At 40.5% G+C, this 27,893-nt stretch overlaps 1 protein-coding gene across 3 annotated transcripts; it reads left to right on the top strand.

Moving 5' to 3' along the window:
* Window positions 1–12,231: 12,231 nt before the first annotated feature.
* Window positions 12,232–20,363, top strand: LOC147614262 (uncharacterized). Of its 3 annotated transcripts, XM_086780813.1 has the most exons (4): window positions 12,358–12,493; window positions 13,279–13,328; window positions 13,423–14,336; window positions 18,764–20,363. In XM_086780813.1, the coding sequence occupies exons 3-4, from the start codon at window positions 13,533–13,535 to the stop codon at window positions 19,670–19,672; spliced, it is 1,713 nt and encodes a 570-aa protein (XP_086636939.1). In that variant the 5' UTR covers window positions 12,358–12,493; window positions 13,279–13,328; window positions 13,423–13,532; the 3' UTR covers window positions 19,673–20,363. The 3 variants fall into 3 exon arrangements, with proteins under 3 accessions (XP_086636938.1, XP_086636940.1, XP_086636939.1); XM_086780812.1 differs by having other exon boundaries at window positions 12,232–12,493; window positions 13,279–14,336; XM_086780814.1 differs by lacking the exon at window positions 13,279–13,328 and having other exon boundaries at window positions 12,355–12,493.
* The last annotated feature ends 7,530 nt before the right edge of the window (window positions 20,364–27,893 follow it).

Consider the following 27,893-nt stretch of genomic DNA (forward strand, 5'->3'; position numbering starts at 1 on the left):
TGCATGTTCCCGTTTGAAGATGGACTAAAGAGAGTTGCTCTTAAACCTAGAGAGCCCGTGCAACCAATGTATCAAATGTGCCACTCGCACCTATAAAGGAGCACAAGAGAATAAAATACGAGGACTTCTCACCAATAAAGGTATATTGCCCTTTTACTCCATAAATGTTATATCCTTTCATCATATAGGTGTTGGTGAGGATTATGATGACAAAGACGTATCACCTTTGATGCAAGTATGCAGAAAGGTTGTGACGTACTCGGACTCAATTGTCGTCACTGACTTACATTACATCATAGCTTTATGAACTTTCTGAATAAATTAGTAACATGCGTGTTTATAATGTACGCACAATTTAATGATATAGGGACATGAACAACACCCATAGTGATAAATTCACCTTGCGAAAGTAGGCAACAACAATAATGAAATGACATTTTAGGGTGACTAATGGGAAGATCGAGTGCTTGAGTCTACACAAAGTTGGCGAGCAAACATATTAGGAGAGGTAAGATATAAAATATATTTATATTGTTTACGTTCACTTTTCTTCTCTAATTTACATCCAACCTTGTAATGATGTGGTTTACGTCCACGTCAGATTGAACATCTGCATGACCTTTTATTTGACATCCACACAGTCAAGGCTGATTGTTGCAGAGATGGATGCAAAACTTGCCGTGGTTGATTGTTGCAGAGATGGATGCAAAACTTGCCGTGGTTGATTGCAAAGATGGATGCAAAGCTTGTCGACTCTATTTTAGAAGTCCAAGCCTCGACGAAAAGCATGAACCTTTTTGCCACGTGAGTCAAAATAGATTATTTTACAAGTATGTTTCTTATTAATAATGTTGTGGCTCAGTTATGTGGACTCCCACATTGATAACATTTCTATATTGACAAATTAATCTTGGAATTGTAGATCTTGCAAACCACATGTTTGCTTTCTTTCCAATAATCCATAGGTACATCTACTTTGTTGATTAAGTTGGCTTTAGTTGTTTGAATAAGGAATGTTAATGTTGTTTAATTACAAGGATCATTGGGCTCTTTTAGCTTTTTACAATGCACACTCGAAGTGTGTGCATGGTTTACCATGAACAAAGAGTGTCTTACTCTTCTTTGACTCATTGTCCATTTGCTCACCTCAAGATTATCTACCGATGATACATAGGTAGGCCACCAAAGACACTCTATCTTGCTATCTTTTGAGGATCGATTGGTTATCCCTTATTATTGATTGTGATTTATGTATTAGGGTGTTCTAACATCTTGGTCCAAATTGTACTAATCCAATCTTGAAACTCCAGCTTGAGAGCCCACATGATCACTTTGAGATCATGCAAGTGGAGGTACGAATCATGTTATGTATGCCCTTGTAGCTACCATTTGTTCAATTAAAGCCAATTTGTTTAAATATGCACATGGTGTTCATCTAGGTATTATGTCAAACCGAACAATGTTGATTGTGGATATTATGAAAAGATGCAGGGGGGAAGAGAGCTTAAGCTCTTGCAAGCACACACACACACTCACAAAACCCTAAAAGTGAACACACAAGGTGAGAGGCTGAAAATCTTCTCTTCTTCACTCAACACTCACAACACACCATATACAAAGATAAGAGTACACACATATGAAAAGGTACTCAACCAAATACATACTAGGGTTCTCTATAGTGTGAACCCAACTAAATGAGCTGGCGTTATAACATGCCAGTCTCTAGAATGAATGTCACACAGCCTGTCATCCCACTGGCCGCATATCACCCATGATCTCACCAACCATGCCAGTGGTGTAAGTGTGGGGCCTATCCCCCAGGCGGGTCATCAGTGTCCACCGCCTCACTAGATGAGCTCGATATCTCAACACTCCCCCTCGAGCTCAACTCCATCTCATGTACACTAAGCGAAGCCCTGAATCTGCGAAGCTTCTCTGTACCCAATGCTTTGGTGAAGATGTCAGCTACCTGATCCTGTGTGCTGACATAAACAAGGTCAACGTCTCCTGCCAAGACCTTCTCTCTGACAAAATGGTAGTGGACCTCTATATGCTTTGTGCGAGCATGAAAAATTGGGTTCCTGGCCAATTGTATACTACTAATGTTGTCACAGAAAATGACAACTTGTCACTGATAGACCCAATCTGCACAAGTAGCTTTCTCAACCAAGCTACCTCACATGCTACCATATATCTGTACTCGGCCTCTGTACTGGATAGAGCAACCGTAGGCTGCTTCTTGCTGCTCCAAATCACAGCAGCACTCCCCAAAGAAAACATGAAGCCGCTAGTAGATCTTCTATCTGAGATACTACCAGTCCATCAGCATCTGTGTACCTATGTACACAGATCTCTGTCCCAGTTTCATAAAATAGTCCACAATGCAAAGTAGACCTCACATACCTCAGTATGCGTCTCAATGCATCCAAATGCGGCTTCCAAGGAACCTGCATAAACTGACTCACCAACCCAACAGCATAGCTCAAATCTGGCCTGGTGATCGTCATGTAGATCAAGCTTCCTACTATGCACCTATACATAGTAGGATCCTCCAAAATCTCTCCTGAATCTGCACTCAACTTGCCATTCTGATCCAATGGCACTGAGATAGGCTTACAGCTTGTCGTACCATACTTGGACAACATGTCCAAGCCATATTGTCTCTGCAGTAATCCAATACCATGTGGTGACCTAATCACCTCAATGCCGAAGAAATATCTAAGCTCCCCTAGATCCTTCATCTCAAACTTCTGTCTAAGTAAGATCTTCACATCAAAGATCTCTGCATCATGGTCCCCCGTAATAATCAAGTCATCCAATGGCACTGAGATAGGCTTACAGCCTATCATACCATACTTGGACAACATGTCCAAGTCATACTGTCTCTGCAGTAATCCAATACCATGTGACCTAATCACCTCAATGCCCAAGAAATATCTAAGCTCCCCTAGATCCTTCATCTCAAACTTTTGTCTAAGCAAGATCTTCACATCAAAGATCTCTGCATCATGGTCCCCCGTAATAATCAAGTCATCTACATAGATGACAACAAGCACAACCCCCTATCACTGTGTCTCACAAAGCCAATAGTGATAAGATATTCAGAAACCTTGTCAGACCATGCTCTTGGTGCTTGTTTTAAGCCATACAAGGCTTTCTTCAACCTGTAAACATGCTCGGGGTGACTCACATCCTCATAACCAGGTGGCTGCAACATATACACCTCTTCCTGCAAATCCCCATGCAAGAATGCATTCTTTACATCCATCTGATGTAAAGACCATTACTTTGACGCAACCACTACTATCACAACTCTCACTGTTGCCATCTTGGCAACTGGGCTGAAAGTTTCCTCATAATCAATGCCATATATCTGTGCATATCCTTTGGCTACCAATCTAGCCTTGTACCTGCTTATCTTTCCATCACTGTTATGTTTTACTTTGTACACCCACTTGCATCCAATGGCTTTCTTGCCTTCAGGCAATTGCACTAAATCCCAAGTCTCATTTCCATATAGTGCATCCATCTCCTCATCCATAGCTTTCTCCTTCCAAGACACATTTCCAACAGCCTCATCTCAATGCATGTGGGCTCTACAACCTGTACAACTATTGTAATGTATGCATAGTGATGTGCCACATAACCATCATAGGTAAACCTCTGCACAAGATTCTTCACTCTCCCAGATCTTTGCAGCTTTGCATTCATGGCTTCCATAGCCGTCTTTACACCAGGTGTTCTCATAGCTAGTATCCCAAGCTCCTCATCATCAAGGCTCATCTCTCAGCCACTAGTCTCTCCATCAACATGAGAATGCCCTACAGAAATGTCAGGCATACTAAGGGGCTCAACCACTTTCTCTTTGCCTTTATGTGATGTACTAATCACATTTGTAGGACTAGTATTATGACGCACCCTGCCACTCCATCAACATGAGAATGCCCTACAAAAATGTCAGGCATACTAAGGGGCTCAACCACTTTCTCTTTGCCTTTATGTGATGTACTAATCACATTTGTAGGACTAGTATTATGACGCAGCCTGCCACTCCATGGTCTATCAACAACTGAACCACTAGATGAGGACTCTCCTCGTCCACTCAAAGGCTGTGATTGCTGACTTGCATTCTGTGCAACCACATTTCCACTCACATCAACCCCTACAACTTCTTTTTCGGTAGCATACCAGCTGCTCATCTCATCAAAAACAACATACCTGCTTACCCTCAACTCACGTGTAGCAGGGTTATAACACCTGTATCCCTTTTGCTGAAGGAATACCCAATAAACACACATTTTTCAGCTTTTGGATCCAGCTTAGTTCTCAGCTCATCTGGCACATGCACATATGCAATGCATCCAGATGAGACAAATCAGGTTTTTTGCCAGTAAACTTCTCGTTTGGAGTTACATCATGTATGGCTGCAGTTGGAGTCATGTTCACACTGCTGTAGAAACAGCCTCAGCCCAATAGTTATGCGGCATATTCTTCTCTCCCATCAATGCTCGCGCAATCTCAGCAATGTGCTTGTTTTTCCACTCATGAACCATTTGCAAACATCGCAGCACTCACTTCAGGCATGTTTACATTCAATGTAAACATTCTGCCCACTCTGCTGCCTTTTGCAACCACTTGTCTTTAAAGTCTTCAATATAACAACCATCAGGGTTAAACCGAACACCTGCAAACCCTGCTCAATCATTTGGCCAACTGAAACCAGATTCTTTGTAATGTTCGGAACATGAAGTACATCTACAAGGTACTTCACTTTGCCATCCTATATAGACAATGGCACATCTCCAACATGGGAAAATGGATGAGCAGTGTCATCCCCTGTTTCCACAAAACCTGGTCTTTCAAGGTTTTTCATCTCCTTGAACCACTCCCCATGACGTCATGTGGTTTGAAGCACCTGAATCAACGTACCATACATCATCTTTATGTGCTGCTTCAACATTTTCAGACATGGCATTAACGACATGCTGCATAACAAACAACCTTTCATTATCCTCGTTGTTTCTGCTCGAGGATGCATAGTTGTTTTGCTGCAATTTTCCATTTTGCATGTCAGCCTGCTTCTTATAACAATCTACCTGCACATGTTCAGACTTACCACAATAAAAGCATCCACGTGTATCATTATACTGCCTTTGCCAATTTCCACGACCTCTTTGACTCCCCCTACCTCTGAATTGGCCTCTTCCACCTGCGTGTTGTTGTTGTTGTGAATTCTGGGACTGTTGTTGTTGCTGTGCTGCTGGCCATAATTCTGATTACCTGTTCGGCCACCTCCTTGGCCGTGTCCACGGCCTCCTCTACCTTGTCCTCTTCCTGAACTTGTGTAGAAGGCCTGTTGCTCTGAACTGTTTTTGTTTTGTGAAGGCTGTTGGTCTTCACCCAAGCTCTTCTCTTCTATAATCAACATAGACACCAAATCTGTGAAATTGGGAATGTTTTCCCGAGTCTGAATAGACATCTTGAACGCCTTATATTGTGGCCCGAGACCACGTAGACAGACTTCCACCTTATCATCATCATCTACTGAAACTCCAATAGATGCAAGGGATTCCACAATACCCTTCAATGCATGGTCATTCACACACATACTCTTTTTCTCCACAATATGAAGTTCATTCTTCAATGCATAGTCATTCACACACATACTCTTTTTCTCCACAGTATGAAGTTCATTCTTCAACTGTATCTTTCGCGCCTTGGTATTCGTTTCATAGAGTTTTACCAAGGTGTCCCATGCCTCCTTGGGGGACTTGGCATCCTGTATGTGCCCAATCATGGTGTCATGTATACTGATAGAGAGCCAATACATAACTTTTCTGGATCCTTGGTTCCAATCCTTGAACTCTTTCACATCTGCAGTAGTCGGATTGATCTCCAATATCTCCAGTGCCTCTTCATGCTCACCTTCTATATCGTCCCAGCAACCCTTTCCCATTAGGAAATTTATCAGCCTGAACCTCCAAGCATGGAAGTTATTCTTATCAAGCTTTTCAGCAACAATCTGGTTTATGCCATCATTTGACATCTTGCCAGACACAAATTTACCAGAAAAAGCACTCTGGTTTGTCCTGCACAAACTGCTGTATTTTCTGCAGCGGTACTGTAGTACACTCAAATGTCACACCAGTGACCTCAATGTGCATACATGCACCCAATGGCAACTGTTGACCTCCTTGCAGCACACACAGTCTGCACAGCCAATCTATCTTCCTGCAGTTCTTAAAACATAGTTTTGCAGAGAATTGATGACTTACCCGTAGTAGCTCGAAATCGCCTGCTTTTCGAAAAACGGAGGTTGTAACGCGCCTGAAACGCGTTTTTGGCCCGAAAATTACGTCCAATAGGACAGAATAGTTGTCCTTTAGCTTTACTCCCGCGAAGAAAGCTCCTCAATCAGAGATCGTTTGCCGGTGCCTCCCATAGAGCTCCCGACAAGGGTGTAGTCGCCAACACAAATAGGGAAGAGTAGATGAAGCTCTTACCCTCGTATCGCTTCTTGTGCTTCTCTTGCTTGCAGCTCAGCCCTTAGCATGAACCAGGCTCTGATACCATGAATAGATGCAGGGGGGAAGAGAGCTTGAGCTCTTGCAAGCACACACACACTCACAAAACCTTAAAAAAGTGAACACACAAGGTGAGAGGCTGAAAATCTTATCTTCTTCACTCAGCACTCAACACACCATATACAAAGATAAGAGTACACACATATGAAAAGGTACTCAACCAAATACATACTAGGGTTCTCTATAGTGTGAACCCAACTAAATGAGCTGGCGCTATAACTATGCCAGTCTCTAGAATGGCTGTCACACAGCCTGTCATCCCACTGGCCGCATATCACCCATGATCTCACCAACCATGCCAGTGGTATAAGTGTGGGGCCTATCCCCCAGGCGGGTCATCAGTGTCCACCGCCTCACTAGATGAGCTCGATATCTTAACATATTATGTGTTGGCATTCATGAGGTATCTTATTCAGAGGGCACTAATGAAGAAGAGGCCTAAATAATGGGTAATGTTCCACTCTTGTTTATTTACATTGTTTCTAACTTTCTCTTTTGTTTTTGTATAGCTTTCGAAGACTTAGCTTACTCAAGAAGATGTTTTGAAGCTTAAAGAAGATCTCAAAACATGGTATATGACCGTTTTACACAGACAATTGAAACCATAGTGTGCCCTTTTACAATATCCGTGTTTGATTTCCATGTATGCCAATGTCATCTTATGTATGGCAAAATTTTTAATGGTGAATATAAACATCTCATGTATCCCTTTTGTGTGGTGAATATAAATATCTCTTGTATGTCTCTTTATTTACACGGATGAATCCAAGAGGTCTGATATGTCTCTTTTCCTTATTATGCATATTGAACGAATAATTCACTCTAATGTCTCTCAATGGTTGAATCGAGAAACTTTATGTTCTCTCTCTCTCTCTCTCTCTCTCTCTCTCTCTCTCTCTCTCTCTCTCTCTCTCTCTCTCTCTCTCTCTCTCTCTCTCTCTCTTGCAAATACCAAAAGTATGATATATATGTCTCTCAACAATGAATGAGTACTGCTACTTTATGTTAATGCTTTATCTATCTCTCTCAAAACCCAAGTTTTGTACTTTGTACAGTAAACAAGGCCTAAGAAAGTAAACTTGGATGGTCCAATTTTACTTTCACAGAGGAGACTATACCATTCCCATGGTCGATAAGTCTGATAGTAAATTGAGATTGTGAAAGTAGACTCGGATTGTAAAAGTAGACTTGGAGCATCCGAGTCTACTTTTACAATCTGAGTTTACTTTTACAGTTCAAGTTTACTTTCACAGTCTGAGTTTACTATCGTAGTTTTCAATAGGAATGGTTCATGTTTACTTTTATAGTCCGAGTTTACTAACACTAGTTAGAGGCTTGGGAATGGATTGTAACATAAAGTAGCTCACATGAAAATATGTAGATGTCAATACCTTTGCAACTTAATCACATAAGATACAAAACTTCAAAATACCAAGAATGATATAATGACCTCAACATTTAGAAATATGGATATTCGCACATTGATGAAAATGGCAAAATTTGCATATAGTTGGATTAAAAGAAGTTAACAAGAGATGAAATATTGTTGGAGTACATAAGTAGAATCCTCACTTGAGAAGCAAAAATATTTCTCCAATTCGGGTAGTCACAATAGTTAGCTTGCATGCTTACATGGTACCACTAGCTTAGATTACTGCTACTTCGAATCTTAAAGAACAATGTCACAAAATCACAAGACATGATAGATCGTTTTAATACCGTCATAGAATTTTATCCCCCTCGTGCAATCTGTAAGGGTGTCTCTTTGATGATCAAAGAGAGTGTATTTGATATATTGCCACAACCTTTCTACTAAGTTAGTTGTATCAACACTTGTCAGCCAAATTTGAGACATCATCTCCTCCATATACAATTATGCCTGCACCATCCATTTGTGCCATAACAAACCACATCGGAGTATTTTTGCAAGAATTATTGATACTTATGCTCAAAGTCTTCTTCAGTGATGGTATGCATGAGATTAGACAATAATGTGTAAACATCATCTCGTAATTCCTTTGGAACCTGATTAAAACAACCAAGTAAAACATTAACAATATAAAAGTGTGGAGGTCAAATAAGGGTGCAAGCCTCTACCTATGTCAAAAGGTTATCCACCCATGCCCTCTTAGTATGAAACCAACATACTAAGACATGGCATACAATTTATCGTCTTTGTCCATGCTTGTCAAGAAGCCAACAATGAGGGTCATGGTTTACCACCTTGAGTATTGCATCTAGTTCTGGTTGTGACTTATCAATTACGATAGCCCGTGGGATGACCATTACCCATTTTTAAACGAATCATTGTGAGTGTTAATTCCAAGGCAATGGTCTCTTGATTGCAACCTAGATCATTGGTACACATCATGAACCATAGTGGTATGCCCATTCCAAGTTGGTTTGGTAAAACTGCTACATACAAAGGCATACCAAACATGCTGGTCTTAAAAGTGTTGTCTATAGGCCACACATTGTTTTTGGAGAAATGTAAGGCCATTTGTAACATCCACTCATCTTGAATAATGAGGACGAAGGGTTTGTCTCTGTCCTTCTCTTTCCCACTTCTTTAAATCAAGCATCCCTCTACTATCACAATCTTTCAAACTCTCCAATGTCATTAATACATCCCTTTGTATTGCTCTCTTCATCAAGTTATAACTTTTTATATCAAATGAGAAATATGTAGTAGATAAATAGGAAATCGGATTAAGTGTGTCACCATCACTTTGATTGTTGAGCATTACTACGCTTTAATTGGTATCATGGAGGTGCATTCTTCCACATCTTGGTCATCACTCATGGTGGTATAGCTTGTATCATTATTGGAGTCCTCTTCAAGCTCAAAAGCACTCGGGCCATCATTGAGGGAATCCATGTTTCTAGAATAAAGATCAAATGAACAAGAACTAGTTGATATACACATATTTCAAATCACACAAGTATATGTTAATTTATATTGTAAGCTATCTATTGATTTGAGTATATAGATAAAGGTATGTTATATAAATTTAATCTATCTATATTGTAAGTAATCTATAGAATGAATCGATACATGTGTTTATACAGATCAACCATGAGAGATGGAGTAGGTACCTCAAACTTAAAACACTCACAATCAAATATGTCTTCAATAGTCCGTTATCTTCTTCATAATGTAAGTGCTTATTAGAGAGAGAGAGAGAGAGAGAGAGAGAGAGAGAGAGAGAGAGAGAGAGAGAGAGAGAGAGAGAGAGAGAGAGAGAGAGAGAGAGAGAGAGAGAGAGAGAGCTTTTAAAATGGTAATAGCAATGGCCAAGACTGATAGAGTGAGTAGATTTTAACAAGGATAGAAAAATGCTATGCTTGCACGTCCTGAGTTTATGTTTGGTTCGAGTTTACCACATTGTATTTAATTGCTCATGCTAACCTAATGTCACTCCATGTAGAGAGAATAACAAAAATCTTAAAAGTCTTGACATATTGCCTATTTTAGAGAATATTTTCTCATCATAAAATGATATTTTACGCCAAGTTTATGGACCGAGTTTACTCCGCCGCCGCTCAATTAGATTAACTATGTTTATCTCTGGTCCAATTTTACTTTTATAGTGCCCGAGATAATCAACCAGTACAGATAGCTCAACATTATGGCCACACTACCTCTATCATTGATCCCATGACTCCGACACTATGTTAGATAGTCCTGAGGGTCGCCTAGGCACTTGCTAGAGGCAACAAAGGGCAAGCATACCTACATAATATAAAAATCAACAAAAGTTTTCTCAATTAGGGCTTCTTTTCAATTTGGAAAATGAGTAGTCTCTGCATAAAAATTTAGGGCTTAAAAAAAACAGTAGTAAAAATTTGGGGTTCTTTCAAATTTTTCATTTCTGCATCAAATTAAAGCTATGACATTAGAGAGAAATTGGGGCTTTTACAAATATTACTCTCTTCTTTAAAAATTAAAGCCTATAAAAGCTTAGAATTTAGAGGTATTGCTGAAATTGACCTCCTGAGCCAAAATTGAAGGTGTTGCACCTTTTTTGGGGCTTTTCCCAAAATTGTCCATCTGCATAAAAATTAACCAAAATTAAATAGCCCATAATGTTCAATTTTTAGGGATTTCCCAAAAATCGACATTTTCTCGCAAAATTAATGTCTTCTACATGAGTTACATCACCTCCATGGGTATTAGAGGCAGTAGAACTACCCTACATCATCTCCACTGGCGACACTGAGGTTCGACATCACCACCACTGCTTAGCTCAACTAGAGAAGCCCTGGCCTTGCCAGCACTTTCCCACATGTGACTCCATCGATGTTGACTTCCTCTATAGACTCCACGTACTGAAGGATTTTTTCTCACTGAGAAAAAATATTTTCCATGATTATTTATGTGTAAGTGTCGAGGGTTATTTGCCCAATATGTCCCCCGAAACGTCAATTAAATATAAACTTTTTATCTTATATGTTTGTAACACCTCATTTTATAAAAGGCTCCATTCCTATGTTATCCCTGTTTTGAGTCAGGGGGGGGGATAGTTCTAGATGTTGAAGAACCTTATATGTGGTCAAGCTCCATTTGTGGGCTTGATTTCTTATATCACATCAAGTATGGCCATTGTGATCTTTTGTATCATGTGGTGCCAGTGAGCCCAAATCACCTTAAGTATGAAGGCTATTCCTCATAACACCACCCTAATTCCGATGGAGGGTTTGTTGGGTATTTCAGAGTCTATGTGTGTATCCATCATCTACATGTATCCATAGTTATGCCTATGTGTGAACATTTGTTATATGTGTGCATGTGAACAGTCACTTATATGAGTGACTGAGTAAATATGTGTGAACAACCTCTTATAGCCACTAGAGTCTTTGTGTGTGTAAGCAATGATGCCATTGGTTTAGCCAAGTGTCATTGCCGTATGAGTAGAGTGTTTAGAAAGAAAAGGCATTCAACCTATAAAAGCATATACTTGGTGTAATCTTTAATACATCATTTTAATTAACAGAATCATTGGGTCATGCAACATATTCTCTCTAGTGGTGTTATTTCTCTCTCTCTCCTCTCTCTCTATCACTCTGCATAGAGTAGCCATGAAGGAAATTTTTCATCCTCCTTAGCTTTCTCTTATATAACCCTAACCCTACTCCACAAATATTGAGTTACTTACATAGATTTGTTATTTCATTCAAGTAATAACATCAAATTTAGAATTAAATAGAAATGTTTTTGTTGCTTAACGATAAAAAAAATATTAGCAATCGTGGTATAGATGTCAAGCATCACATATAGGTGCATTATCTCAATGAATGAAATGCTTATGTTTAAAAGCAATTCATGTGTTGATATTGTGAATAAAGCTCACAATGTGCTTTTCTATTATTGCAGAGGAATGTGCCAACTATTGGGGATACTTCAAAGATAAACAAACTATGAAATGTGCATAGAAGTAGATGTGTTAAAGTGCTAATGAGATGATGGGAAGCACATGAAGATGAAATAATTTTATTAAACTCAACAAAGCTGCAAATATGCATTTCAAAAAATTCTAAAGCTTTGTTTGAATGGCTATCAAACATTTGGCAAATCGGAATCGGAATACAAAGGGTTAATCGAAGAGATTTTTTCCTCTTATTTTTAAAAAATCTAGGATTCTTTTTTCTCTCTCCTCTCCTTGTGCCTTGGTTGTCCATGGTTAATATGGAATAGATAGATAAGCAAAGCTTAATTCATTCGTTTAAGAAAAGGAGGGAAATTGGAATCTAGAGAATTTAATGATGGTAGCCCTACCTTAATTTGGTGCACTGAATGTACTTTTTGTAAGTTTTTGCATTCTTGCACCAGTAGAGGGAGAAGTCAATCAGAGCTCAACTCAAAGCAACATCAACACGAGATTCAGTTTTGGCAGATCTCACACAACCAGGTACTCCTTTTAATCTTCTGATCCGTGTGTGTGTGTGTGACAGAGAGAGAGAGAGAGAGAGAGAGAGAGAGATCCTTGTTGTTTTTGCCCCCCAGTTTGCTGAAGCTGCACCCATATGTTAAAAACTTTGTAGAACCACTCTGCTGTCTGCCCAGCCAAGATGGGCCAAAACCCATTACACTAACTATGGTCCTAAAAAATTTTAGGATTTTCTTTGAATCTCACTCTTAGGGTTTTCTTTGAAGCTCATTTTAGGGTTTTCTTTGAAGCTCATTTTAATGCTCCTGTATGTGCCCCTGCTGTTTTTGATTAGTTGTTTTTTAAAACCACAGTGCAGCTATTCCCTCAACAGTGCAGCATCCATGTCACAGCCTTAATCTGCAAGATGCTTGTCAGGGCCCTAATTTTCAAGGCTTTTTATAGCCCAAGTTTCAGCAGAGAATTCACCCGCATGTAAAACCTTAGGTTGGGCATGTATCAGAAGCTTGGCATGTGTTTGATTATTGAAGCATATCCAAGTCTTACCTAGCTGCACCTTATATTGATTGGGTAATCGAGGAATGATCAAGCAGTTTGGACATGTCAGAAACATGAACCAGGGGAGTAAATGAATCCCATAGCTACCCAGGTGGCGGAGGCAGGAGTGTGGCGGCTTAGGGAGTGGGGGTGTGTGTATGTTTACATGTATGCACATACTCAGGAACTTTGCATAGGACTCAGTAGGAAGATTTTTATTCTGTGGAAAAATTTATATTAATCTTCATTTGGCCTTGTTTTACTTGCAGGTATACTTCTCTTCACAGCAACATGGCCACTTTTATAATGATATAACCTGGTAGGGTGCATGAAGCCACGTATGAATGTTTGAGAGATGGACAAGAACGTCGTTGACTGCCCTTACCCACGATGTTTCTTTTGTGTTATGAAAGAGGTGAACCCATCAAAGCGGCGTACAAGCCTAGCAAAGTTTTTCAAGGACTTTCCTAGTCAAGATGAGGAAGGCCAGGTACTTGCTGTCAGTGGGCTATGGAACACGGCTATGGCTCATCCGAACGATCCAGAATTTATCGAGCTTGGCATTTTCGAGTGCATGGAGGCTATGATATGGAAAGGAATAAAAAACAGATCATGGCTTGCCAAGGATCAAAATATCTACATTCCTTATTATGCAGCACATATTATTGGATCTTACACCATGAATGTTGAGGAGTTTGCTGAAAGGGCTGTTAGGGCAAGGGTCATTTCTCCCCTTGTGGAGCTTCTGAGAGGGAGATTAACATGGGTGGAACAGAGGGTAGCCGTACGAGCTCTTGGGCACCTTGCAACATATGACTCGACGTTTTCTTTTGTTGCGTCTCAAGGTGGTCAAATTCTTGAGCTTGCCATCCAACTTGCAGTCAGTGCCCTCGAGATCGTGTACACTCATTTTTTCCAGTTTGTAGATAAGCGACTGAGCTACCATTGTGACTTGCTTACCCGGGGGATGGGCGGTATAGAGATGGAGTCGAGAAAAGCAGAAGAGTGGGCAAGCCAACTGCAATGCTGGGCGTTGCAGCTGATCAACTGCTTTGCTTTCAAACCAGAGTTTCTTCCAGCCATCTGCAAGCCAGAATTTTTAGGAAAACTGCCAGGAATGTGGGGTGGTTTGGCGAATGAAAATTCACCTGCTGGCATTGGACTGCTGCAAACAATTTGCCATCAGAGGATTGGAAGAATGGCAGTAGCTGGTTGTCCAGGTGTTGTCGAAGCTCTTTGCAACATTGCACGCTCATCAGATGATTGGCAGTACATGGCTATACACTGTCTCCTTTGGTTGTTGCAGGATCCCAGCACCCGATACAAGGTAGTTTGCATTCTGACATCGTTGTTTTTCTCATGGGCTTGGTTACTTCAACATTTCATTCTTGGGGAATGAGATGAGTTGGCATGTCTTGTTGCTACTGGTTGCTCTACCCTGGCACTGCATCCTTCTAAGAAACTGGAGCGAACCAGTTCTAATGGTTGCAATTAGTCTATGGATGGTCTAGGGTACTAGTTCCAAAAGGTCTGTTTAGGTCTCAAACTGCTATGTTGCTGTGATAATGAGGGTGATTGAGGGCTGATGGTGCTGGTGTTGTAGCGGTTTTTGATAGCATTGGGGTGACACGCATATGCAGAGGAGCAGGGGTACGTGTGCACATGCATGTGCACACACGGAGAGAGAGAGAGAGAGAGAGAGAGAGAGAGAGAGAGATCTACTAAAGACCCAAGATCTGAGACCAAACATGTGCTCCATGAGGGGACTGAATGCCAACAAATATGAAAGTAAAAAAGCTAAGTATCCCAAACAGAGGGCCCACGGAAGAAAACATGAAAAGCAAGGGAGATGCAATCATGCAAGAGGTGACAACATGGACAAGAGAAAGGAAGAGAGAGGATGCGAGACTACACGAGCCCTGCGTGTACAATGAACAATAAAAGAAGCACTTCCCATCAGGTGGTATCCTAATCAAGGAACAACTAATGTCAACCTCTCGTGGCTGCGGTGCTCTATGGCGTTGGAGTGTGTCCTTGATTTGGAGCTAGTGGGAGGAGGGTCAGGATTTCTAGGCTCAAGCGCATCTAGCTCTCTGAAGAATGCGTGCTCTCTCAGGATTCCATGTGTGCATCACTTCAAACTTTAAGAGATGAGAGAAGAAGAAGAAGAAGAAGAAGAAGCTCTTTTAACGTCGTAGGAACAATCCCAAGAGACCAAATATGATCTATCCGACGGGAGTGAGATTCGAACACAAGACGTGTTGAATAACAACTCCATGAGCTAACCAATCTACCACACATTGGGTGATAGAAAGGTTAGCTAACCATAGAGAGAGAGAGAGAGAGAGAGAGAGAGAGATCTGAACACCTTATTCGGTCCCAAATTACCCATTGAAGGGCCCTCTCCTATTGCTAGGAAGAGAATGACTGCAGGAGTGACTTTGAGACTGTAGATGAGCCAAACGCAAGACCTTCGGAAGACCAAATGATGGGCTGACCTACACACTGTTGTAGAAGCACCAATGATGACCAATCTCGATGCCAATGCACTCTTCCAAAGGGTTGTAGGAAGGCTGCAAACTGAGGCTGAGAGAAGGGCTGAATTGGGGACTGTTTCTAGGGCTGAATATGCAAACGACGAGGGCTGTGTATGCTGCGATTTCCTTCACTAAGAGGGTGGGAAGAAAACAATGAAAATATGAATGCTGAATTCTGTTGTGAGACTGAGAAGGGCTGATGGACTGAAGCACTTCTTCACAATGCTGATGATGATGCGTTTTCTGATTGGCTGAATGCTTGAATGCTGGAAATTGCTTGGTATTTATATGCAATAATGGAGCTGGCCCGCTGACTTCATAAAGCTACACGACTTGAATAGATTATAGATATGATATATATGTTGAATATAATGTTTTAATGCTGGCCGATTGAGTGGTATGCTGTCGATTGGATTAATGCTTGGATAGTAAGGGCTAAGGCTTATGCAATGAGTTAAATGCTATGGCTAAAGGGTAGAGATGCTAAGGGAAGGTTCACATGCACATGAGATGAATGCTATGCAATGTAGACCATGACCTAATGCAAACCCTAAGGCTTCTATTGACTTCTGTATGCATGAATCATTCTCTTCAAGTGGGTTAAGGGACTTGATTGATTGATTGCTGGAAATCGCTTGGTATTTATATGCAATAAAGGAGCTGGTCGCAAGAAGGCTTGGCCCTTTCCTCACTGATAGAGGCGGTGACCCCATTTAGCATTATAGACCACCAGTGTGGTTGTATGAGATAGCTTTCTCCTCATAGAGCGGCTAGCCAGAGGAGAAGCATCTCTTCTTCTTATGAGCACTTGTTTCCCGCCCTTATATGAGGCGAGTTTGTATCTAGCCCGTCATGGTTGTACTTAGCCCTTTGTGGTTGTTTATTCTTTAACTAATTGAAGGATCTTTTTCCCGAAAAAATAATAATAATGGAGCTGGTCGATTGACTTCATTAACCTACACGACTTGAATAGATATGATATGTATGTTGAATATAATGTTTTAATGCTGGCCGACTGAATGGTATGCTGTCGACTGGATTAATGCTTGGATAATAAGGACTAAGGCTTATGCAATGGGTTAAATGCTATGGCTAAAGGGTAGAGATGCTAAGGGAAGGTTCACATGCACATGAGATGAATGCTATGCAATGTAGACCATGACCTAATGCAAACCTTAAGGCTTCTACTGACTTCTATATGCATGAATGATTCTCTTCAAGTAGATTAAAGTACTCAACTGATTGACTGACACTCTATGGCTGAGAAAAAGCTTACGTAGCTGATGCCTGACATATCCTGGACTAGGGCTTACCATGGAGCCATGGCATATGACAAAATCATATCCTAAAGGGTCCTACTGCTGTACAATGATGCTTTGATACCAATGTAACATGCAACAGAATTATGCGTAGATGAAGGATCCTGTCACACAAAGTCTCACACTGCCTTCTATATCTTGAGTTTCGTGAGTCTTTACCAATCCACACTTTATTATTTCAAACTATAAGAGAGAGAGAGAGAGAGAGAGAGAGAGAGAGAGAGAGAGAGAGAGGAGAGATGTGTACACCTTATTCGGTCCCAAATTACCCATTGAAGGGTCCCCTCTTATTGCTAGGAGTATTTGCTTTATTTCTTTGAAGAGAATGAGTAGGATTGAGTTCGAGATTGTAGATGAGTCAAATGCAAGACCTTCGGAAGACCAAACGATGGGTTGACTGCACACTGCTGTAAAAGTACCAATGATGACCAATCTCGATGCCAATGCACTCTTCCAAGGGGCTGTAGGAAGGCTGCAAACTGAGGCTGAGAGAAGGACTAAATTGGGGAATGTTTCTAGGGCTGAATATGCAAACAATGAGGGTTGGGTATGTTGCGTTTTCCTTTTCACCAAGAGGGTGGGAAGAAAATGATGAAGATATGAATGCTGAATTCTGTTGTGAGATTGAGAAAGGCTGATGGACTGAAGTGCTTCTTCACAATGTTGATGATGATGCATTTTGTGATTGGCTGAATGCTTGAATGCTTGAATGCTTGATTGAATGAATGCTGGAAATCGCTTGGTATTTATATGCAATAATGGAGCTGGTCAGCTGACAAGCTACACGACTTGAATAGATAATGTTTTAATATTGGCCGGCTGAATGGTATGCTGCCGACTGGATTAATGCTTGGATAATAAGGGCTAAGGCTAATGCAATGGGTTAAATGCTATGGCTAAAGGGTAGAGATGCTAAGGGAAGGTTCACATGCACATGAGATAAATGCTATGCAATGCAGACCATGACCTAATGCAAACCCTAAACTTCTATATGCATGAATGATTCTCTTCAAGTGGGTTAAGGGACTTGACTGACTGAGTGTCACTCTATGGCGGAGGAAAGACCTACGTAGCTCGTGCTTGACATATCCTGGACTGGGGCCACGGCATACGACAACCGCGGGAGAGAGTTTCTATCGAGTGTGGATTTATGATATATGTAACTGATGGTCTTGAAAAAGCATCAAGGCTCTCCTCAAACTTAGCTAGCATAATCTACCCAAATTCGGACCCCAAATGGGGCAACATACATCACAATAGGTCTTACCAAAGTGCAGCGTTAAAGAGCATAATCTTGTTTTTACCAAGATTCACTGTGAGGGGGGTCCCGCTGATCACCAAAGCACTGAAGTGCATCAAGGTGCCTCTTTTTCCCTCTGCTGAATATGAAAGCAGTACTATGTCATCTGCATATAGGAGGATAGGCATTATATTCTGAGCTAAGTAAGAGCTTGTGCCCCCCAATCTGTCAATAAAGTCTGAGATCTCATTATATACGATTCATTGTAGGGGATAATGGGCAGCCCTGTTTGACCCTGATAGTTACTATGGATCTCCCTAGATAGCCTCCTGGAGCCTGTTCCTGGCCAATCACTGACTCATACAATGCCATCACACCCGATATCTCTTGTAGAAATTGGAGCTTCTGTAAGTGGCCTAAGAGCTGTGATCACAGGACTGAATCAAAGGCCAGAGAGAGAGAGAGAGAGAGAGAAGGAGAGACAGATTGGCTGGTCGTGAAAAGAAGAGGCTTCTTCTACTGAAATGATCTCAAACCATCAACATTTATAATTATCTTGGAGAGGCCGCTGAGCCTTGTAACTTGACCTCTTTTTATCAGTTGGCTCTCATTAGGTGACCCTCATTTGTGAACTGACCTAATTGTGTTTACACTGCAGGTCATCGACAAAGCTGCAGCTGCTCTTATAGATCTAGCAGAACTTAAAAGATTGGGGGAACATAAGAAGCTTGGAGAGTTAGTGATGAGTGTTCTCCTACAGGAAAATGTACCCACATCTCCAGCTGGCATACGATCGTTGGTCAGTCCAAATACCAAACAACTTCTTCAGGAACTGGCCTCTCTACACCAAAAAATCAAGTGGGAAAAGAATGTGCCCAAAGAAGACCTTCATATAAAGCAAGCAGCTGCTCTTGTGGTGAAACTAGAGGGCAACTCAAAGTTCTCTGCTGGTGACATTGTAACAGCTGCTTCCAAATACACAGAAGCACTAGCTTTGTGTCCTGCAAGGGCAAAGAAAGAGAGAGTAGTCTTGTACAGTAACAGGGCCCAATGTTACTTGCTACTGCAGGAGCCTTGGGCAGCTATCAGTGATACAACCCGAGCATTATGTCTTCATAACCCCATAAATCGCCACAGCAAGAGCCTTTGGAGGCGAGCTCAAGCCTATGAAATCTTAGGCTTTTCCAAGGAAAGTCTACTAGATGCTATCATGTTCATTAATGAGTGCTCACAGGCACCAGATGGAGATTTGAATTTGAAGCAGAATCGTGTCCCTGACTATGCAGAGCGTCTTGTGAAGAAGGAAATGCAGGCTGCATGGCTTTTCAAGGAAGCAGCTCAGAAGTATGGAGGTGTACAATATGATGGGGATGGAGGGGAAGAGAAAGGGAGAGACGATGTTGATAATGAAGACTCAGAATGGGAGACCGCAAGTGACAGTGATGCAGCAAATGAGGAAAGACAGCAGGAAGGGGAGTGGCAGACAGAGGGAGAGGCTAAGGAAAGTCTTCACAGACTGGCACCCATCTTCAAGGGTGTAACTCTTGATGATCTACTTGGTCCTTAGGGCTGTTACACACTCAGTGGCAATGGAAATTACTAATAGGTGTTGGAGATCTTTGTCTTTGTGCCATGGGAAGTGTGAAAAGGTTCTCGATAAAGCAGCTTGCACCCCCATTCACTACTACTTGCACATGTTTTATCTAAAAGACAGCATACAGATAAGCTTATGGCATCCTTTCTTGGCTGTTACCAACAGCCACACCCAATAAGCTTCAAAGATATGGAGGAAGTATCTCACTACTAATGTTTTTTGAAAAGGGAGCCTATGGATGGCAAGATGATGAGATGAGTCTTTTATTGTCAAAATTATGCCAATGGACCACACTTGAACCTGGAATATCTCAATTAGGAGCTTGATGTGCTAACTGCTATGATAGTAGAGACTGGTATAATTCTTTGATGAAATGAGAGGAAAATCTAGTCAAGCTTAACTTCAAAGTTACTATAGTACAATTTGTATTTTCTTGGCACATACTATTCAACATCCTTGCATCATCAGAAAGCCTATTTGTAAGCACCTCTCTGATCCCATTGGGCCCTTCAGAAATTTATGGTGGAGATAGGATTTACCATTGGAGTTACTATTTTGTTTGGTCTTGTGTATAATTGTAAAAGCTTTACAAATTAAAACTCTGGAGGCTTTCACACAGATATGTACTTTCATTGGAGAAGAATAGGACAAGAGTTCATTAAAAGTTTGTCATGGTGGAAGTATTTTCCCCATTTCTGTTGCCTCCACTCTTAGCCTCAATATAGAGAAAACCAGCTAGAAATTTGCTGAACTTGTGAAAGTGAGTATCTTGCCTTAGAGATGCACATTTTGAAGGGAAACAAACCTTGGCTCATCACAACCCATCCTAACACTGTAGGTTTGTGTGTGTAAGTGGTGTAGCTAGCTCAGCTACATACATCATTTGAAAGAGGGCTTTTGAAAAAAAAAAAAACTACAAGATTATAATTCTTGAGTTACCCATGATCATGTTATGATTGTCTTAAAATTGAGTGTCAAGTCAATTCCAGTACCTTTCCTCATTCAACTTCTTCATATGTTTTGTAAAGAGACCTTGAGATCTATTGGAATGATCAACCTATTTGGTTGCCTTCTTGTTTTGCTAACTTTGTGTCCTAAACTATTGTGTCAAATTTAAAGGCAATGTCTTCTTCTAGCACTAGGCTACCTCTTCCTAATCACTCTAAGTAATAGATATGTGGGGCCAAAGACATCTCCAAGAGACGTGATTACAAAAGGTATTTGATGCACTATGCACATATCACAGCATGCATTGCAAAATAAGGCATGTTGCAAGGATACCACAAAAAGGTGCCCACCAGTAATCTCTATCCTACTTTCTAGTGCTACAAAAGAGGGCAATACTAAAAGTTCTTGTGGTCTACATGTATGATGAAGACCTTACATAGATATCAACTAGACATAGAAGGGAATGTGTCAAGTGTAGGTAGCTAAGGATAAAACAAAGATGGACGCTATATTAAAAAAGGAGAAACAAATGCATTAAGACAAATAGGGATGCCAAAATCATGAGAGTTTCCATGTAAATATGGAATTTTAATGGTACACTTCGGTCTACATTGAACAAAAAGACCTTAAATTTTATGAGAGTCAAGAAAGAGGATCGCGTAATGTACAAGGTCACACATGGGAACAAACATTGAGACAAGAGACTTGAATAGATCAAGAGGTATGGCTAATTATAAATCACAACTAGGCAAGATATTGGAAATGGTTTGCAGTTGCGCGTCCTAGATGCATTTGGCTCTAGCCTTTGCATGCATGGGAGGTATGCTCTTTCTCTGGAATTCTCAAAAGGCTATTCAAAAGAGAACCAAGAACTCCATATTACACACTATAAAAACACTTAGGGGACTCCTCTTGTATTGGAAAAGTACTAATGGTTGGGGATCTCAATACATGAATGATAAAGAAGCATAAAATAGAGGATTATTCTAGCGACACCATGATGTGTTGAGTTGCTTGAGGACGGCCAAGATACCATGGTTTCAACATATGGAAATACTTGCTTGTGATGTGGTACAACATATGGTTTTCTTATATTCTATGGAATAACATGCTCACCAACATTCTCAAGCTCCATTTGCCATCTATATGGAGGTGAGTGGAAGCAGTGTTATTGACTACCAGATTGCTTGATACCTATGATACCCATATATTTTGGCTATGACAATTGAACCTACCTTCTAAACCTTAGGTAGTTCTCCATCCATGCTTGCCACATGAAAGAACCCAACTATGTGGTGTGACCAACTTCATAGTCACATGTATGATCTTTTCATACATGCAAATTATGCTCTAAAGAGATGAAGAATAAACCAAAATATACTAGTGAATATCTCCCTTGATACAATCGAGGGCTTACAAGTTCTGTTATATGTACATTATGTGTGCTATGTTATATGCACATTATGTGTGCATATACTAGGAGGCTAACCTAGATTAGACTTGTGAGCATTGGAGCATTGGAACAAGCTATGTGTGCTATGTTATATGCACATTATGTGTGCATATACTAGGAGGCTAACCTAGATTAGGCTTGTGAGCATTGGAGCATTGGAACAAGCTATGTGTGCTATGTTATATGCACATTATGTGTGCATATACTAGGAGGCTAACCTAGATTAGGCTTGTGAGCATTGGAGCATTGGAACAAGCTCTAGTGGAGCATGGGTTAGGACTAACCTTAAGGGTTAAGGTTAGGGTCAGGCATCCAAGGGTCACACATGGGAAATGGAGAGTCATGAGTCACTTGAGGGCCTTCCTATATAATAGGGGCATGGGGCACACTCAAGGGAAGCTTGAGGGCTTGGAGGCTTGGAGGCTTAGGCTATGGTCTCTTGTGGATCATATCTACTCACCTACCATTTCAAACCTCTATAATGGTTCGCTTATTTCTACCAACATCGCCATGCTTCAAGCAAGTGGTCACCCACAACACTTGAAAAAGAGGCTTAAAAAAGCACCTCGAATCCATTTTGACGAGGTCCGACAAGTTGGTCATGGTCTGTGGTTTACGTATGTACCTATCATACGAGGTGTCCTAAATACTTCCATTCTCATGGACAACCCAACCTCATTCACACATACCTTATCGGTAGCCCCGTTACACATTAATAGCCAATTCCCTCTCTTAAACCATGTGTAAGAGCCGAAGACAATAAACAAAAAATATCCAAGAAAGCAGAGTTTTGGAGTTTTCACTAGAAGAACCTTCTACACAGGCACACCTTTTGCCTAATGCCCATGTACGTCACCTATAATATCCACCACAGGCTCTACATGTAATAAACACATGGGCACTGTTGTTTCATGAACCTACATGAGCCAACCATCTAGGTACATTTTTGAATGGGGAGACCATAGCTACGTGTGTAAGTCTAGCCCATAGTATGACCCATCACTTGGACCTTTCTCAAATCAAGAACCTTCTACCATCGTGGCCTCTCTTCAACCACACCACCCATTTGATCCACACTACCTCTATCCCAAGTGCTCAACAACACCTAATTCTTTGAGCCACAAAGGCCTCTAGCTCCATTGTAGTGTGGGCACAACCATGCATAAGTCCGCTCTGTTATGCCTCAAACAATCTAATAATCTTAACTCCCCAAGAAAAGGGATGTGTTAATCCAATTCTAGGATTAACAAGAGCTATCACCATTATCTTACATCAAGGAGTCATGGTAGATACACCAAAGGGTTATACATTCAAGATATGAAGCAATAGTGTCCAAAACTACAACTTGGACGTGCACCCGTAATGGTGTGACAGAGTATTTATGGCGATTCCCGCTTCAAGAGCGTGTGGTAGCAAGTTAGGATGAAGTCCTAAGTAATGTACTTCATGGATATATTATGAGAGTAGTCATTGTAATAGCATTAGGCCTCTTATGAGCCTAAAGTGCCCGGCGGCGGACCACCATAGTTTAAGTGAGTGTGAACACTTATGGCCATGTATATAAGTGAATTTCTCTCAAAATACAACATACTCTCCCATTATGCAATTGAGTCTTTCTCTTGCTAATCCTCTTGCTAATCTCTCTCCCCTAATGCATGCTAGTGAGTGTGTGTGAGTGAAGTGAGGTGAGAGGAGGGACGAGGACCTGTAGTGTAACGCGGCGGTGTGACAACGCTTGTGGGAGACGCGGTGGAATTGCTTCTCAAGGAGTTGTAGAGCTTGGAGACCTCAAGGGTTATGAGCTCGGCCATTGGAAAGATCCTCAGGACAGTTACGGTTCACCAAGTAATCTCTTTTTGGATGTAGGGTGAGCCTTAATATTTTTGGCACCGCTCGGGGAGCCATCCCTTGGCTTTTTCCATTATTTTGTCTCTAATCTACACATAACCCATTGCATATTATCTTGATATGGTTTACCATGAAAAAGATGTGTATTTGATGGTGATTTGTGCGAGACTTGGTGTAGAATAGCTCTCTTTTTTGTTTTTGAGAAGAATGCTTTTTGCTTAATTTTTAGATTAATTTATTATTTTTGTTGTTGTTTTGGTGGTTTTTCATGTTCTTAGGGCTTTCACATAGTTTGTATTAGGCTTAGTTTGCATCCATTGCATCAAACAATGCAAGAGAAATGTTAGCTCTCTTTAGTTTAAATATAGATCTAAGATCATTAATTCTAGTTTGATTGTGTGTTTTTTTGTTTAAATTGTTTGGATTAGAGTGTTAAAAACTATTAGGAGCAGCTTAATCTTTCAAAAAATTTCTTAAAACTATTAAAAAACCCTTGAATTTGACTAATTTCTCTTAATGGACTGGTTTTTGTCATTAAGGGTGATTAATCTTGTTTAAGAGGCTGTTCAAGAGGCTAAAATTTTAGAAAATGTGTTAATTGGGGTCTAAATTGATCATATTAGTAGTCGAAATTGAAATTTTTGAGTGTTTTGAGAGCATCTAGATGCATCAAAACACTTAATCACATCAATTTTTTGATCAATTGGAGAAATTTTACCTTAAAGAGGAGACTATAATTAAGAGTCTAATTAATCTCCTAATTTAGATTAATTTATACAATGGTTGATGCACAAAGATTAGATTTTTCTTGCTCTATCCAATGGTGTGCTCAATTGTGTGAATTAATTAGGGATTAGTGGTTAATTAGAGTCCTTGATTAGTGTAAAAGAGGGAAAGATTAGTGGTTAATTAGAGTCCTTGATTAGTATAAAAGAGGAAAAGATTAGTGAAATGATTAATCTTGGATTAATCCTTAATCACTTTTTAACATGACTGATTAAGGCTCATGAGCATTCAATGAGAAGATGCTCATGAGTTGTCACTTTGTCCATTTTGGGGGTCATTTATGAAGGGTGTAACGGATGTCATTTATGAAGGGTGTAACGGATGTCATTAAAAGGTTGACTTTTTTGATTCCACTTACCTTTTTTTGAAAAATGCCCATATCCCTTTCATTTTAAATTCAAAAAATCCCCCCTCCCAAAAGGAAAATTCGTATTTGCCACTAGACTCAAAAAAAAATCTCCACATGAATAGAAATCCGACGTGAATGGAAATCTGACGTGAACGAAAAAACCACGTGAATGGAAAAATGAAGTGAACGAAAATCCAACGTGAATAGAATAATGACGTGAACGGAAAAATCACGTGAATAGAAAAATGACGTGAACGAAAATCCAACGCGAAAAAAATAATCAAAATTTAATATCCACGTGAAGTCCGGTTCACACGTGACAGCGTAAAACAGCAGTTCACGGTGGGGGAAAAAATCAAAATTTAATTTCCACATGAAGCAGACCGGTTCACGCGTGACAACATGAAACAGCACTTCATGCAGGAAAAAAAAATAAAATTTAATATCCACGTGAAGTCAGGTTCACACGTGAAAAGTGTTTCACGGCGTGAAACAGCAGTTCACGTGACAAAATTAAAAAAAAGTTCAAAATTTAATTTCCACGTGAAGTCCGGTTCACGCGACGGTGTGAAACATTAGTTCACGCAGTAAAAAAAACACCCCTATTTGAAGGCCCTTATCTCCTAAACCGTATATCCGATGAAGGAGCTCTAGGGCTCATCGGAAAGCTCACATCGAGCTCTTCGACTTTGGACTGGGTCATCCAAAGTCAAAATCGATCAGCTTGGCCTTCGACAAGCAACCTCAGAATTCGAGGCAAAAAAACCACCCAAAAATCACAAAAAATCGTAAAAAAAATAGCGCGAAAACAACGATGCGGCCATATACGGGCTACTTCTTAAGGGTCTAAACGACAAAATCACAGACAACTTTAGGAAACAAAGTCATAATACTCCAAAAAAATATTACAACTCTCTCATACATAGTTTTTCAAAAGTCTTTTTGGAACACTCTAAAAAACGTGCTGCGCAACATGGAAAAATAACTCAGAAACTTTTTTCATCTTGAGACTGATGAAAAAGAGGTTTTAGGACCTCCTCTTCCATCTGGGAAGTTCCTAGCATACACTTTTTTCGAAAAAATATCTCAGAGGTCGTTCACGTGCGTATAGCGCCTAAGCTAATTAGGGCAACGTAAAAAAAGCGAAAAAAAAATTATAATTGCTCATTAGGAACATTTAAGCACTCTGGACGGCCACAATAGAGGGAGTACCAGGGATTACACAAGGACTGAACCCAATGGGCTGACATCTTCAAGCCATTGAGATCTACGCCACAAATACACCTCCCAATGCCATTGGCCATGCCTATAAAACAAGCATGTCATTGGGTTTTACACCCCCTATGACTTCAATCCCACCGGGCTTTGGTTCCTTGCCTAACATTCTCGCAAATCCTACAAGTACTAACTGTTTTCTAGATGTCCACACCTTGGACATACTGAATAGTCTAGGAAGGGGGGTGGCCCAAGGACTCAGTAAGTCTCTTCCAACAAGAGCACTCACATAATATAACCTCAATGACTCATACAAAAATACGGCAGTACAAATTTCTAAAATTATGGGCAAATACGACGGAACAACAGACCCTGTTCAATTAATTCAAATGTTTGAACAGAGATGTTAGGCCTTTGGAAATCCCAACTGCCCCACTAAGGTACATGCGTTGAACTTATGCTTAGAGGGAAAAGCTAGTCGAAAGTTCATCGCATTGATGCCGACGATCAAGACCAACTTCAAAACCTTGAAATTAGCCTTTATACATGGCTTTTCCAGACAAGGTAATCGATGGAGTGCAGTAACAGAACTCTATTCAATTGAGCGAATTCAATTGAGCGTCAACCAAATGAATCCATTAGAGACTTTATCCTTTGAATAAAACTCTTGGACTTACGTTGTGAGTCATGGGAAAAATTAAACGATGTTCAATTGCGGAGATGTTTCATGATGGGCTTGAAGAATAACAGCTTACACAACTTGATCATTGTATCCAATCAGGAAACATTCATTCGAAAGAAGTAATACATTTAGATGACAACATACTAGAAGATGATCATGCTATGAGGTGTTCCTCATCTAAACCAAGTGAAGCAATGGCAAAAGAAAGATTGATCTCGAAATTGACATTCCCAGAATTTTATGTAGCCTTGCTTAAAACATTATAGCAGACATCTGTAAGAGAGGATGTAAACCTTCAAAACCGAACATCCTTAATGCCTATAAAAGTGACGAGCGAAATGCCTTGTGTTAAATGCAATCACTATGACCATCCCAATCCTCATTGTGCATACAAGGCACCTGTTTTTCTATATTGCATATATTGTAAAACCTTTGACCATGATACTAAAAAGTGTCCCGCTTCATCCACAATGGACTCAAAACCTCCATCTCCCGTGCACCAAACAGAAATAGTCCAAAGGGTAGAAACTGCTCAGGAAGCAGTTAATCGGACACATGTGTTTCTATTGTCGTGGACCTCACAAGGTGGCAGACTACACAGTTTGGAATACTTCCATGCCCCTTGTGAACCAATGTGTGAACGATGTGGCATAGATCACATGTTCCAAGATTGCCCGAGACGAGTTGCAACTTGTCTCACAAAATACAACTCTTAACATCTTAATTATACAAAATGGGCAATTGTCCACAGTGCCATTGAATGTGCTTACACGTTTACAAGCCAAGGCACGAGAAACAAAAGGAAAGCAAAAGACAATACCTCAACATGGGTAGAAGAACATGCTTTAAAACAGAACCCAAAAGAGAAAACAAAACCTTCTAAATTCAAGAAAAACAAAAGACAACAACCTGT

Source organism: Cibotium barometz, chromosome 42 (genome assembly GCF_041138505.1).
Source record: "Cibotium barometz isolate CiBa-2024 chromosome 42, ASM4113850v1, whole genome shotgun sequence".
Taxonomy (NCBI): Eukaryota; Viridiplantae; Streptophyta; class Polypodiopsida; order Cyatheales; family Cibotiaceae; genus Cibotium; species Cibotium barometz.

What these genes read in the sequence shown, in the direction of transcription:
- LOC147614262 (XM_086780812.1), top strand. Translation starts at nt 13,365, where the DNA reads ATGGACAAGAACGTCGTTGACTGCCCTTACCCACGATGTTTCTTTTGT. An exon ending in ATCCCAGCACCCGATACAAG is followed by an intron (nt 14,337 to 18,763) that starts GTAGTTTGCATT and finishes TTTACACTGCAG; the next exon opens with GTCATCGACAAAGCTGCAGC.